The 14,790-nt window shown below is 59.9% G+C and overlaps 1 protein-coding gene across 1 annotated transcript in view; it reads right to left on the reverse strand.

Annotated features, from left to right (window-relative positions):
• Nucleotides 1–13,759, reverse strand: part of LOC138753046 (zonadhesin-like) — a 113,985-nt gene extending 100,226 nt beyond the window's left edge. The window contains 4 exon segments of the mRNA XM_069915639.1: nucleotides 6,275–6,361; nucleotides 10,930–11,008; nucleotides 12,570–12,664; nucleotides 13,255–13,759. Of these exon segments, the coding sequence (XP_069771740.1) occupies nucleotides 6,275–6,361; nucleotides 10,930–11,008; nucleotides 12,570–12,664; nucleotides 13,255–13,408 (415 nt within the window). The 5' untranslated portion in view covers nucleotides 13,409–13,759.
• Nucleotides 13,760–14,790: the final 1,031 nt, after the last annotated feature.

Raw genomic sequence — 14,790 nt, forward strand, 5'->3', positions numbered from 1 at the left:
GCACAGTAACAGGCCCTTCCAGCCCACGAGACCTTCTGGAACCAGCACAGTAACAGGCCCTTCCAGCTCACGAGCCCATTCAAGAACCAGCACAGTAACAGTCCATCCAGCCCACGAGCCCAACTAGAACCTGCACAGTAACAGGCCCTTCCAGCACACAAGCGCTTCTAGAACCTGCACAGTAACAGGCCCTTCAAGCGCACAAGCGCTTCTAGATCCAGCACAGTAACAGGCCCTTCCAGCTCATCATCCCTTCTAGATCTAGCACAGTAACAGGCCCCTCCAGCTCACGAGCCCTTGTAGATCCAGCACAGTAACAGTCCCTTCCAGCTCACGAGCCCTTGTAGATCCAGCACAGTAACAGGCCCTTCCAGCTCACGAGCCCTTGTAGATCCAGCACAGTAACAGGCCCTTCCAGCTCACGAGCCCTTGTAGATCCAGCACAGTAACAGGCCCTTCCAGCTGACGCGTCCATCGAGAGCCAGCACAGTAACAGGCCCTTACAGCTCACGAGCCCTTCTAGATCCAGCACAGTAACAGGCCCTTCCAGCCCACGAGCCCAACTAGAACCTCCAGTTACAGGCCCTTCCAGCACACGAGCGCTTCTAGAACCTGCACAGTAACAGGCCCTTCCAGCACACAAGCGCTTCTAGATCCAGCACAGTAACAGGCCCTTCCAGCTCATCAGCCCTTCTAGATCCAGCACAGTAACAGGCCCTTCCAGCTCACGAGTCCTTCTAGATCCAGCACAGAAACAGGCCCTTCCAGCTGACTAGTCCATCTGGAACCAGCACAGTAACAGGCCCTTCCAGCTGACACGTCCATCGGGAGCCAGCACAGTAATAGGCCCTTCCAGCTCACGAGCCCATTCAAGAACCAGCACAGTAACAGTCCATCCAGCCCACGAGCCCAACTAGAACCTGCACAGTAACAGGCCCTTCCAGCACACAAGCGCTTCTAGAACCTGCACAGTAACAGGCCCTTCAAGCGCACAAGCGCTTCTAGATCCAGCACAGTAACAGGCCCTTCCAGCTCATCATCCCTTCTAGATCCAGCACAGTAACAGGCCCCTCCAGCTCACGAGCCCTTGTAGATCCAGCACAGTAACAGTCCCTTCCAGCTCACGAGCCCTTGTAGATCCAGCACAGTAACAGGCCCTTCCAGCTCACGAGCCCTTGTAGATCCAGCACAGTAACAGGCCCTTCCAGCTCACGAGCCCTTGTAGATCCAGCACAGTAACAGGCCCTTCCAGCTGACGCGTCCATCGAGAGCCAGCACAGTAACAGGCCCTTACAGCTCACGAGCCCTTCTAGATCCAGCACAGTAACAGGCCCTTCCAGCCCAAAAGCCCATCTAGGACCAGCAAACAGGCCCTTCCAGCCCAAAAAGAACCAGCACAGTAACAGGCCATCCAGGCCACAAGCCCTTCCAGAACCAGCACAGTAACAGCCCCTTGCAGCCTTCACGGCCATCAAGCACAAGCACGGTAACAAGCCCTTCCAGCCAACTAGCCCTTCGAGAACCACCACAGTAACAGGCCCTTCCAGCCATATAGAAGCAGCACATTAACAGGCCATTCCAGCCCATCTAGAACCAGCACAGTAACAGGCCCTTCCAGCTCACGAGCCCTTCTGGAACCAGCACAGTAACAGGCCCTTCCAGCCCACGAGACCTTCTGGAACCAGCACAGTAACAGGCCCTTCCAGCTCACAAGCCTGTTCAAGAAACAGCACAGTAACAGTCCCTTCCAGCCCACGAGCCCAACTAGAACCTGCACAGTCACAGGCCCTTACAGCACACAAGCGCTTCTAGAACCTGCACAGTAACAGGCCTTTCAAGTTTATATAGAACCAGCACAGTAACAGGCCCTTCCAGCTCATATAGAAGCAGCACAGTAACAGGCCCTTCCAGTCCATATAGAAGCAGCACAGTAACAGGCCCTTCCAGCCCATGAACCCTTCTAGAACCACCACAGTAACAGGCCATTTCAGCCCACGAGCCCTTCTAGAACCAGCACAGGAACAGGCCCTTCCGGCCCATGAGCCCATCTGGAGCCAGCACAGTAATAGGCCCTTCCAGCTCACGAACCCTTCTGGAACGAGCACAGTAACAGGCCCTTCCAGCACAAAAAGCCCATCTAGGACCTGCACAACTAGCCCTTCGAGAACCACCACAGTAACAGGCCCTTCCAGCCATATAGAAGCAGCACATTAACAGGCCATTCCAGCCCATCTAGAACCAGCACAGTAACAGGCCCTTCCAGCTCACGAGCCCTTCTGGAACCAGAACAGTAACAGGCCCTTCCAGCCCACGAGACCTTCTGGAACCAGCACAGTAACAGGCCCTTCCAGCTCACGAGCCTGTTCAAGAACCAGCACAGTAACAGTCCCTTCCAGCCCACGAGCCCAACTAGAACCTGCACAGTAACAGGCCCTTACAGCACACAAGCGCTTCTAGAACCTGCACAGTAACAGGCCTTTCAAGTTTATATAGAACCAGCACAGTAACAGGCCCTTCCAGTTCATATAGAAGCAGCACAGTAACAGGCCCTTCCAGTCCATATAGAAGCAGCACAGTAACAGGCCCTTCCAGCCCATGAACCCTTCTAGAACCACCACAGTAACAGGCCATTTCAGCCCACGAGCCCTTCTAGAACCAGCAGAGGAACAGGCCCTTCCGGCCCATGAGCCCATCTGGAGCCAGCACAGCAATAGGCCCTTCCAGCTCACGAACCCTTCTGGAACGAGCACAGTAACAGGCCCTTCCAGCACAAAAAGCCCATCTAGGACCTGCACAACAGGCCCTTCCAGCTCACGAGCCCTGGTAGAACCAACACAGTAAAAGGGCCTTCCAGCACACGAGCCCGTCTAGAACCAATACAGTAACAGGCCCTTCCAGCCCACGAGCCCATCTGGAACCAGCACAGTAACAGGCCCTTCCAGCCATATAGAAGTAGCACAGTAACAGGCCCTTCCAGCCCACGAGACCTTCTAGAACCAGCACAGTAACAGGCCCTTCCAGCCCACGAGACCTTCTAGAACCAGCACAGTAACAGGCCATTCTGGCCCATGAGCCCATCTGGAACCAGCACAGTAACAGGCCCTTCCAGCCCACGAGCCCTTCTGGAACCAGCACAGTAACAGGCCCTTCCAGCTCACGAGCCCAACTAGAACCTGCACAGTAACAGGCCCTTGCAGCACACGAGCGCTTCTAGAACCTGCACAGTAACAGGCCCTTCCAGCACACGAGCGCTTCTAGATCCAGCACAGTAACAGGCCCTTTCAGCTCATCAGCCCTTCTAGATCCAGCACAGTAACAGGCCCTTCTAGCTCACGAGCCCTTGTAGATCCAGCACAGTAACAGGCCCTTCCAGCCCAAAAGCCCATCTAGGACCAGCACAACAGGCCCTTCAAGCCCAAAAAGAACCAGCACAGTAACAGGCCATCCAGGCCACAAGCCCTTCCAGAACCAGCACAGTAACAGCCCCTTGCAGCCTACACGCCCTTCTTAAACCAGCACAGTAACAGGCCTTTCCAGCTCACGAGCCCATCAAGCACAAGCACAGTAACAGGCCCTTCCAGCTTACGAACACTTCTAAAACCAGCACAGTTACAGGCCCTTCCAGACCATGAGCCCATCTTGAACCAGCAGGCCCTTCCAGCCCACGAGCATTTCTAGAACCAGCACAGTAATAGGCCCTTCCAGCCCACGATCCCATCTAGAACCAGCACAATAACAGGCCCTTCCAGCCCAAAAGCCCATCTAGGACCAGCACAACAGGCCCTTCCAGCTTAAAAGAACCAGCACAGTAACACGCCCTTCTAGCCCATATAGAACCAGCACAGTAACTGGTTCTTCCAGCCCACGAGCCCATCTGGAACCAGCACAGTAACAGGCCCTTCCAGCTCACGAGCCCTTCTAGATCCAGCACAGTAACAGGCCCTTCCAGCCCAAAAGCCCATCTAGGACCAGCAAACAGGCCCTTCCAGCCCAAAAAGAACCAGCACAGTAACAGGCCATCCAGGCCACAAGCCCTTCCAGAACCAGCACAGTAACAGCCCCTTGCAGCCTTCACGCCCATCAAGCACAAGCACAGTAACAAGCCCTTCCAGCCAACTAGCCCTTCGAGAACCACCACAGTAACAGGCCCTTCCAGCCATATAGAAGCAGCACATTAACAGGCCATTCCAGCCCATCTAGAACCAGCACAGTAACAGGCCCTTCCAGCTCACGAGCCCTTCTGGAACCAGCACAGTAACAGGCCCTTCCAGCCCACGAGACCTTCTGGAACCAGCACAGTAACAGGCCCTTCCAGCTCACGAGCCTGTTCAAGAACCAGCACAGTAACAGTCCCTTCCAGCCCACGAGCCCAACTAGAACCTGCACAGTCACAGGCCCTTACAGCACACAAGCGCTTCTAGAACCTGCACAGTAACAGGCCTTTCAAGTTTATATAGAACCAGCACAGTAACAGGCCCTTCCAGCTCATATAGAAGCAGCACAGTAACAGGCCCTTCCAGTCCATATAGAAGCAGCACAGTAACAGGCCCTTCCAGCCCATGAACCCTTCTAGAACCACCACAGTAACAGGCCATTTCAGCCCACGAGCCCTTCTAGAACCAGCACAGGAACAGGCCCTTCCGGCCCATGAGCCCATCTGGAGCCAGCACAGTAATAGGCCCTTCCAGCTCACGAACCCTTCTGGAACGAGCACAGTAACAGGCCCTTCCAGCACAAAAAGCCCATCTAGGACCTGCACAACTAGCCCTTCGAGAACCACCACAGTAACAGGCCCTTCCAGCCATATAGAAGCAGCACATTAACAGGCCATTCCAGCCCATCTAGAACCAGCACAGTAACAGGCCCTTCCAGCTCACGAGCCCTTCTGGAACCAGCACAGTAACAGGCCCTTCCAGCCCACGAGACCTTCTGGAACCAGCACAGTAACAGGCTCTTCCAGCTCACGAGCCTGTTCAAGAACCAGCACAGTAACAGTCCCTTCCAGCCCACGAGCCCAACTAGAACCTGCACAGTAACAGGCCCTTACAGCACACAAGCGCTTCTAGAACCTGCACAGTAACAGGCCTTTCAAGTATATATAGAACCAGCACAGTAACAGGCCCTTCCAGCTCATATAGAAGCAGCACAGTAACAGGCCCTTCCAGTCCATATAGAAGCAGCACAGTAACAGGCCCTTCCAGCCCATGAACCCTTCTAGAACCACCACAGTAACAGGTCATTTCAGCCCACGAGTCCTTCTAGAACCAGCAGAGGAACAGGCCCTTCCGGCCCATGAGCCCATCTGGAGCCAGCACAGCAATAGGCCCTTCCAGCTCACGAACCCTTCTGGAACGAGCACAGTAACAGGCCCTTCCAGCACAAAAAGCCCATCTAGGACCTGCACAACAGGCCCTTCCAGCCCACGAGCCCATCTGGAACCAGCACAGTAACAGGCCCTTCCAGCCATATAGAAGCAGCACAGTAACAGGCCCTTCCAGCCCACGAGCCCATCTAGAACCAGCACAGTAACAGGCCCTTCCAGCTCACGAGTCCATCTAGAACCAGCACAGTAACAGGCCCTTCCAGTCCAGAAGCCCATCTAGATCCAGCACAGTAACAGGCCCTTCCAGGTGACAAGTCCATTTAGAACCAGCATAGAAAAAGGGCCTTCCAGCCCATAAGCCCTTGCAGAACCAGCACAGTAACAGGCCCTTTCTGCCCACAAGCTGCCGCCTAATTTACACCCATTTGACCTACAACCCCTGGTATTTTTTTGAAAAGTGGATGGAAACCAGAACCCCCGAGGAAAACGCAGATATATGGAGAATGTACAAACTCCCTATAGAGAGTGCGGGATTTTAACTCCGGACTCCATTGCCGGCGCTGTAATAGCGCTGCACTAACTGCTACATGATGCCACTTTAGATGTTTCTACTTGTCTGAAAGTCTCAAACAAGACGACACTTGTTCAGGGAAAAAAGAGGTTTTAAAGGATGAGGGCCTGACGTGGGCAATAGAGACCAACTTGGTTGGCAAGGTCTAATTCTGTACCAAAGGGCTGGTCATTTAAAATTGCTGAGTGGGAATTATTCCTCTCAAGTGATTTAATTTGTTTTGTCAAATGCATATCTGACTGACGAGGCTGTGTTGGTTCATATCAATTCACAAAATTTCTCAATGTTGCTGCAAATATCTGACCTGTCAGCTGTGTTAACTTGACACGTAAAGGTGAATTAGGATTGTTATTTTGCACTGAACTTTCAGTGAGTCTCACCTGTTGCTTCTGGATTCGTGGCTGGCGGCGTCGGCTCGGCTGTGGCTGGCGGCGTCGGCTCGGCTGTGGCTGGCGGCGTCGGCTCGGCTGTGGCTGGCGGCGTCGGCTCGGCTGTGGCTGGCGGCGTCGGCTCGGCTGTGGCTGGCGGCGTCGGCTCGGCTGTGGCTGGCGGCGTCGGCTCGGCTGTGGCTGGCGGCGTCGGCTCGGCTGTGGCTGGCGGCGTCGGCTCGGCTGTGGCTGGCGGCGTCGGCTCGGCTGTGGCTGGCGGCGTCGGCTCGGCTGTGGCTGGCGGCGTCGGCTCGGCTGTGGCTGGCGGCGTCGGCTCGGCTGTGGCTGGCGGCGTCGGCTCGGCTGTGGCTGGCGGCGTCGGCTCGGCTGTGGCTGGCGGCGTCGGCTCGGCTGTGGCTGGCGGCGTCGGCTCGGCTGTGGCTGGCGGCGTCGGCTCGGCTGTGGCTGGCGGCGTCGGCTCGGCTGTGGCTGGCGGCGTCGGCTCGGCTGTGGCTGGCGGCGTCGGCTCGGCTGTGGCTGGCGGCGTCGGCTCGGCTGTGGCTGGCGGCGTCGGCTCGGCTGTGGCTGGCGGCGTCGGCTCGGCTGTGGCTGGCGGCGTCGGCTCGGCTGTGGCTGGCGGCGTCGGCTCGGCTGTGGCTGGCGGCGTCGGCTCGGCTGTGGCTGGCGGCGTCGGCTCGGCTGTGGCTGGCGGCGTCGGCTCGGCTGTGGCTGGCGGCGTCGGCTCGGCTGTGGCTGGCGGCGTCGGCTCGGCTGTGGCTGGCGGCGTCGGCTCGGCTGTGGCTGGCGGCGTCGGCTCGGCTGTGGCTGGCGGCGTCGGCTCGGCTGTGGCTGGCGGCGTCGGCTCGGCTGTGGCTGGCGGCGTCGGCTCGGCTGTGGCTGGCGGCGTCGGCTCGGCTGTGGCTGGCGGCGTCGGCTCGGCTGTGGCTGGCGGCGTCGGCTCGGCTGTGGCTGGCGGCGTCGGCTCGGCTGTGGCTGGCGGCGTCGGCTCGGCTGTGGCTGGCGGCGTCGGCTCGGCTGTGGCTGGCGGCGTCGGCTCGGCTGTGGCTGGCGGCGTCGGCTCGGCTGTGGCTGGCGGCGTCGGCTCGGCTGTGGCTGGCGGCGTCGGCTCGGCTGTGGCTGGCGGCGTCGGCTCGGCTGTGGCTGGCGGCGTCGGCTCGGCTGTGGCTGGCGGCGTCGGCTCGGCTGTGGCTGGCGGCGTCGGCTCGGCTGTGGCTGGCGGCGTCGGCTCGGCTGTGGCTGGCGGCGTCGGCTCGGCTGTGGCTGGCGGCGTCGGCTCGGCTGTGGCTGGCGGCGTCGGCTCGGCTGTGGCTGGCGGCGTCGGCTCGGCTGTGGCTGGCGGCGTCGGCTCGGCTGTGGCTGGCGGCGTCGGCTCGGCTGTGGCTGGCGGCGTCGGCTCGGCTGTGGCTGGCGGCGTCGGCTCGGCTGTGGCTGGCGGCGTCGGCTCGGCTGTGGCTGGCGGCGTCGGCTCGGCTGTGGCTGGCGGCGTCGGCTCGGCTGTGGCTGGCGGCGTCGGCTCGGCTGTGGCTGGCGGCGTCGGCTCGGCTGTGGCTGGCGGCGTCGGCTCGGCTGTGGCTGGCGGCGTCGGCTCGGCTGTGGCTGGCGGCGTCGGCTCGGCTGTGGCTGGCGGCGTCGGCTCGGCTGTGGCTGGCGGCGTCGGCTCGGCTGTGGCTGGCGGCGTCGGCTCGGCTGTGGCTGGCGGCGTCGGCTCGGCTGTGGCTGGCGGCGTCGGCTCGGCTGTGGCTGGCGGCGTCGGCTCGGCTGTGGCTGGCGGCGTCGGCTCGGCTGTGGCTGGCGGCGTCGGCTCGGCTGTGGCTGGCGGCGTCGGCTCGGCTGTGGCTGGCGGCGTCGGCTCGGCTGTGGCTGGCGGCGTCGGCTCGGCTGTGGCTGGCGGCGTCGGCTCGGCTGTGGCTGGCGGCGTCGGCTCGGCTGTGGCTGGCGGCGTCGGCTCGGCTGTGGCTGGCGGCGTCGGCTCGGCTGTGGCTGGCGGCGTCGGCTCGGCTGTGGCTGGCGGCGTCGGCTCGGCTGTGGCTGGCGGCGTCGGCTCGGCTGTGGCTGGCGGCGTCGGCTCGGCTGTGGCTGGCGGCGTCGGCTCGGCTGTGGCTGGCGGCGTCGGCTCGGCTGTGGCTGGCGGCGTCGGCTCGGCTGTGGCTGGCGGCGTCGGCTCGGCTGTGGCTGGCGGCGTCGGCTCGGCTGTGGCTGGCGGCGTCGGCTCGGCTGTGGCTGGCGGCGTCGGCTCGGCTGTGGCTGGCGGCGTCGGCTCGGCTGTGGCTGGCGGCGTCGGCTCGGCTGTGGCTGGCGGCGTCGGCTCGGCTGTGGCTGGCGGCGTCGGCTCGGCTGTGGCTGGCGGCGTCGGCTCGGCTGTGGCTGGCGGCGTCGGCTCGGCTGTGGCTGGCGGCGTCGGCTCGGCTGTGGCTGGCGGCGTCGGCTCGGCTGTGGCTGGCGGCGTCGGCTCGGCTGTGGCTGGCGGCGTCGGCTCGGCTGTGGCTGGCGGCGTCGGCTCGGCTGTGGCTGGCGGCGTCGGCTCGGCTGTGGCTGGCGGCGTCGGCTCGGCTGTGGCTGGCGGCGTCGGCTCGGCTGTGGCTGGCGGCGTCGGCTCGGCTGTGGCTGGCGGCGTCGGCTCGGCTGTGGCTGGCGGCGTCGGCTCGGCTGTGGCTGGCGGCGTCGGCTCGGCTGTGGCTGGCGGCGTCGGCTCGGCTGTGGCTGGCGGCGTCGGCTCGGCTGTGGCTGGCGGCGTCGGCTCGGCTGTGGCTGGCGGCGTCGGCTCGGCTGTGGCTGGCGGCGTCGGCTCGGCTGTGGCTGGCGGCGTCGGCTCGGCTGTGGCTGGCGGCGTCGGCTCGGCTGTGGCTGGCGGCGTCGGCTCGGCTGTGGCTGGCGGCGTCGGCTCGGCTGTGGCTGGCGGCGTCGGCTCGGCTGTGGCTGGCGGCGTCGGCTCGGCTGTGGCTGGCGGCGTCGGCTCGGCTGTGGCTGGCGGCGTCGGCTCGGCTGTGGCTGGCGGCGTCGGCTCGGCTGTGGCTGGCGGCGTCGGCTCGGCTGTGGCTGGCGGCGTCGGCTCGGCTGTGGCTGGCGGCGTCGGCTCGGCTGTGGCTGGCGGCGTCGGCTCGGCTGTGGCTGGCGGCGTCGGCTCGGCTGTGGCTGGCGGCGTCGGCTCGGCTGTGGCTGGCGGCGTCGGCTCGGCTGTGGCTGGCGGCGTCGGCTCGGCTGTGGCTGGCGGCGTCGGCTCGGCTGTGGCTGGCGGCGTCGGCTCGGCTGTGGCTGGCGGCGTCGGCTCGGCTGAGGCTGGCGGCGTCGGCTCGGCTGAGGCTGGCGGCGTCGGCTCGGCTGAGGCTGGCGGCGTCGGCTCGGCTGAGGCTGGCGGCGTCGGCTCGGCTGTGGCTGGCGGCGTCGGCTCGGCTGTGGCTGGCGGCGTCGGCTCGGCTGTGGCTGGCGGCGTCGGCTCGGCTGTGGCTGGCGGCGTCGGCTCGGCTGTGGCTGGCGGCGTCGGCTCGGCTGTGGCTGGCGGCGTCGGCTCGGCTGTGGCTGGCGGCGTCGGCTCGGCTGTGGCTGGCGGCGTCGGCTCGGCTGTGGCTGGCGGCGTCGGCTCGGCTGTGGCTGGCGGCGTCGGCTCGGCTGTGGCTGGCGGCGTCGGCTCGGCTGTGGCTGGCGGCGTCGGCTCGGCTGTGGCTGGCGGCGTCGGCTCGGCTGTGGCTGGCGGCGTCGGCTCGGCTGTGGCTGGCGGCGTCGGCTCGGCTGTGGCTGGCGGCGTCGGCTCGGCTGTGGCTGGCGGCGTCGGCTCGGCTGTGGCTGGCGGCGTCGGCTCGGCTGTGGCTGGCGGCGTCGGCTCGGCTGTGGCTGGCGGCGTCGGCTCGGCTGTGGCTGGCGGCGTCGGCTCGGCTGTGGCTGGCGGCGTCGGCTCGGCTGTGGCTGGCGGCGTCGGCTCGGCTGTGGCTGGCGGCGTCGGCTCGGCTGTGGCTGGCGGCGTCGGCTCGGCTGTGGCTGGCGGCGTCGGCTCGGCTGTGGCTGGCGGCGTCGGCTCGGCTGTGGCTGGCGGCGTCGGCTCGGCTGCCATTAACAAATCCAACCTCAAACCCCTTCAACATTCCTCTGCAGTCCCCCCGATTTTACCCCTCACCCACTCACCAGTTACAACAGTCAATTGACTATGGACCTCTGCGTCTGGGAACTGCAACATCTTGGGGGAGATGGAACTGCAACATCTTTGGGGGGGGGGGGGGAGGGAGGAAGTGCGGTCAGAGGAAGATGATGGAAACTCCACACACCCAGGTGCACGACCCACCACACCACATGCACGCACAACACACACAGGCTCAATGCTCACAGACACACATCGCCTCCACACACACACCCATACAAACACTCCCAACCACACCCAACACCCACACAAGGGCATCAAACCCAGGCCTCAGGGTCTTGGAGATAGTGGCTGTACCCTCTTCACCACAGGATCACCCATAAATCCCATCCCACACTGTTCAATATGGCCATTTCTAAAGCACCTACCCATGATGCAGGGAGGCAGGGAAAGGGAAGGTGTGGGAGGTCATTGGGACTAGCAGAGTTGTAATGATCCGAGAAGAGAGAGGTGCAGAGTCTTGAAGGCCTGTTGGGTTGGGTTATTGAACGATGAGTTATTGAAACGTTGTTCTTACCAGTGCAGGGCACAATGCAGACCTGGTCCACTGCAAGCTGAGAAGTGCTCTCCTGCCCCATCACACCTTCAATGACAAACTGGACAGAGCATGGCAGCAAATTAAAGCGTTGATCTCCCAGGCTTCCAATGCTCCCTGACCCGTCGCAGTCTTCCACCCACCAGTGGCTCAGAAGAGGTCCACGTTTTGCCAGTGTCGGAGAGGGAAATGGGGGAAAATGCACACGGAACTCAGCGTTTCACAATATCTCACATCCGTTCCTAATAGCAAGTTCTGCACCATAGGACATTACAGCACAGAAACAGACCCCTTTGGCCTTCAAGTCCGTGCCAAACCATTACTCTCCCTCGTCCCACTGACCTGCACCATCCATATCTCTCCATCTCCCTCCCATCAATGTACCTGTCCAAATTCTTCTTAGATGTTAAAATTGAGCTCACATAATTTTAAATACCTCTATCAAATCTCTCCTCATTCTTTTATGCTTTGGGGAATAAAGTCCTAAACCTGTTTAACCTTTCCCTGTAATTCAGATCCTGAAGTCTGGGCAACATCCTAGTAAATCTTTTCTGCACTCTTTCTATCTTATTGATATCTTTCCTGTAGTATGGTGACCAAAATACTCCAAATTTGGCCTCACCAATGCCTTGTTCAACTTTACCACAACATCCCAACTCCTGTACTCAATACTTTGATTTATGATGGTCAATATCCCAAAAGCTCCCTTCACAACCCTGTTCACCCATGTTAGAGCATTACAATTATTTCTGTACTAGTGTATTACAATTGGTATGACACCGAAACCCTGGCAAATTTTTAGAGGGGTGGTGCTGACCAGCTGCATCACGGTCTGGTATGGGGACACCAATACCCCTGAGCGTAAAGCCCTGCAAAAGGTAGAGGACACAGCCCAGGGCATCACAGGCAAAACCCGCCCCCACTGTCGAGAACATCTACGGGGAACGCTGCCGTCGGAGAGCAGCAGTGATCATCAAGGATCCACACCACCCAGCACACGCTCTGTTCTCACTGCTGCCATCAGGAAAGAGATCTCAGGGCCACAAGACTTGTACCATCAGGTTCAGGAACAGCTGTTCCCCCACCACCTCAGACTCCTCAACAACAAACTCAATCAGGGATTCGTTTAATGACTCTTCCGTGCACTTTATTGATTTTTTCTCTCTCTATTGCACATTGTTTCCCTTTTATTTGTTTTACGTTGTGAACAGTTTTTTACACTTCTGCCTGTGGTAATTCTTCCTGGCCTGCAGGGAGAAGAATCTCAGGGTTGGATGTGATGTTATTTATGTTCCTGATAATAAATCTGAAATCAAATCTATTATTTCCAATTGTTTGCCATCTGACCTGCTAACTTGGGCCCTGGATCCTGAATGACTTGCTTCTGTTTTACCCACTACCTGAGGATCGACACGGTTCCGGACCCTCGTGCTCTGTGCCTGAACTGACCCTGTGGACAGTGTGTGCCACGACAACGTATGAGAAGTTACACTATGTGACTCATCGAAGCCCTTTCCTCCACCGTTCCCCACCTGTACTGACCCACCTGTGCCATTTTCCCTCCTTTGCCAGCCCTCCCCTCACCCATTCCCCCCAAACCTCAGCCAATCCCGTTGTCTTACCTGTACTGGTGAGACCCCACAGTAATCAGCCTGTGCCTTCTGCCAGCTCTGGGTCTGGTCGCCGTCGATGTTGAGCAAAGCCGCCCCGAGAGATCCTGGTGCACGAGAGAGGGAAGGGGTCATCGGAGGGAAGTTGCGCAGAGAATCCGAATGAGGAATGGGCGTGACTCAAAGGGGAAGGGGGGGTTGCCTGATCTCTCCCTGTAATGCTGGACTGTTGTACTATGCTTGGGGTGACTGCTGGCGCTGCTTGCAAATCAAATCTCCCTGTAACTCGGTACATGTGAAAATAATTTAGCTTGAATTTGAACGCATTGGAAGCATGTGAATTTTTCAAGCGTGCGTGCACGTGTGCGCATTTTCCCGTGCCTCTGCATACATGTGCGTGCATGCGTGTCTATGCACGCTTGAGAGTGGGTGTGTGTATGTGTGAGAAAGAATGCACGTGGAGTGTGTAAGGGTGCGTGCCCCTGTGTGAGTGCATGTGTGTGCGAGCGTGTAACTGTGTTATCGGGCATGCATCCATCTGTATGGGTGCCTTCGTTCATCCCATGTGTGAACTGGTGTCTGCCTTCCTGCACCCTGGGGTGCATGTACATGTAGTGTGTAAGTGCTTGTGTATCTCCACACGTCCACCTTTACAAACGTGTTCACGCGCGTGTTTAGCTACTTCATGCACACTTGCCTTGTTGCTCGGTGTACACCTTTATGGCCGTCGTCGACGAGCTGCCGTACATGTAGTAGTGGAACGTGAGCGAGAGGCACTGGGAGAAGCTGACTGCCGCACTCGTCAAGTGGAACCTGTGCCCCGGTTTGTTGTACGCTGCCTCCAGCAGCATGTACCGGCCAACTGGAATGGGAGGGGCGAAGAACTCAGACCAACGAAAGTGCCCGGATCTCTGCCCATCGCCCCACACCTGACACCAACTTGGCTCAATCTGGAGCCCGGGCCGCCAATAGATCGAACAGGACTACAGAGGCTGCGGGAGCGCTGGAGATAAATGCACAGACTCTCTGGGGCGCCATCAATGACCACTCGCAGACAGTCAAGACGCTCTTTTAAGCTGAGAGCCCCAGTGAGTCGCCAATCCTCCTCCCCTGCGATGACGCGCCACGCACTCACCGGGAACGATCTTCAAATGCTGCGCTGCAATGGAGCAGGCAACTGTTGAGACCACCACAGCCAGGCATTGGAGGGGCAGCAGGACGTAAGCAGCCCGGGGACGCACGCACGTACTGACGTCACAGTACTGGGCCAATGGAGGCGTCAGGAGTTCCCTGACTTACCTCTAAGGTTGGATTTGGACCACGCTGACTGGGTCGGACACTTTCAAGTTGCCGCGCGAGTGGGGTGCTGACCGGGGCGCGGGTCCGCGGTCGGGGCATTGGGAGCTCGATGGGTGGGTGACTGGGGCGAGAGTCCGTGGACTGAGCATCGGGAGCTCAGATGGATGGGAAGAGAGTGGGTGGGGTGGTGGTCAACAGTTACATTGGATTGACGATTACACTAGTCTCTACAGAATGTTAAACAGGTTTATAATTCATTTTTCTTGTTTAAGGTTCAGATTTTATTCTTGGTGTATCAGACAACTGTTTCTGAGAAGAGATTTTTAACGTTCATATTGTTGTACACAGCAACAATTACAGAATATTGTGTATGTTACATTCTTAATGTATCGCTACGTGACAATAAAAGGAACCTTGAATCTTGTTCCACGCCGTCACACCCATCCCTGAAATTCAAATCCAAAAACAAGGAAAATCGCTTACAGCCAGGTCTTGAGAAGTCAGGAATGTCGCCAATTCCCTGAATCCAGCCTTCGTCATCCACATCTCCCGCCTCTACTGAGGTGTTCCAACCACACTGGTCCACGTCAAAGTCACAGCCATGGATGCACGCTGCTCAGAAGGGTACCGCAAGCAAAGAGAGTCAGTGAGTGCAGGCGAAGAGGCTGGCTGCAACGCCCACGGTTCCCCCGACTGTCCCAGGGATCCCTGTTCCCTCAGGAACGTCGATCGCTGGGTCTAATTATTGCCCCAAACCTTGGGGCTCGGTCCGCAATTCCAAGGGGGAGTCCTGCCGATCACCAAACATAGCCCACAAGTATCCACCAGGCTGACAGCCTGACCCATCAGTACGTTAAGAGCTCGCTTCGTCCCCTCCATTCACCCAGAGTGTTTAACCGTTCCCCCTAGATCCAGGATGAGTTCCATCACCAAA

The sequence above is a fragment of the Narcine bancroftii genome, chromosome 2 (genome assembly GCF_036971445.1).
Source record: "Narcine bancroftii isolate sNarBan1 chromosome 2, sNarBan1.hap1, whole genome shotgun sequence".
Classification (NCBI taxonomy): Eukaryota; Metazoa; Chordata; class Chondrichthyes; order Torpediniformes; family Narcinidae; genus Narcine; species Narcine bancroftii.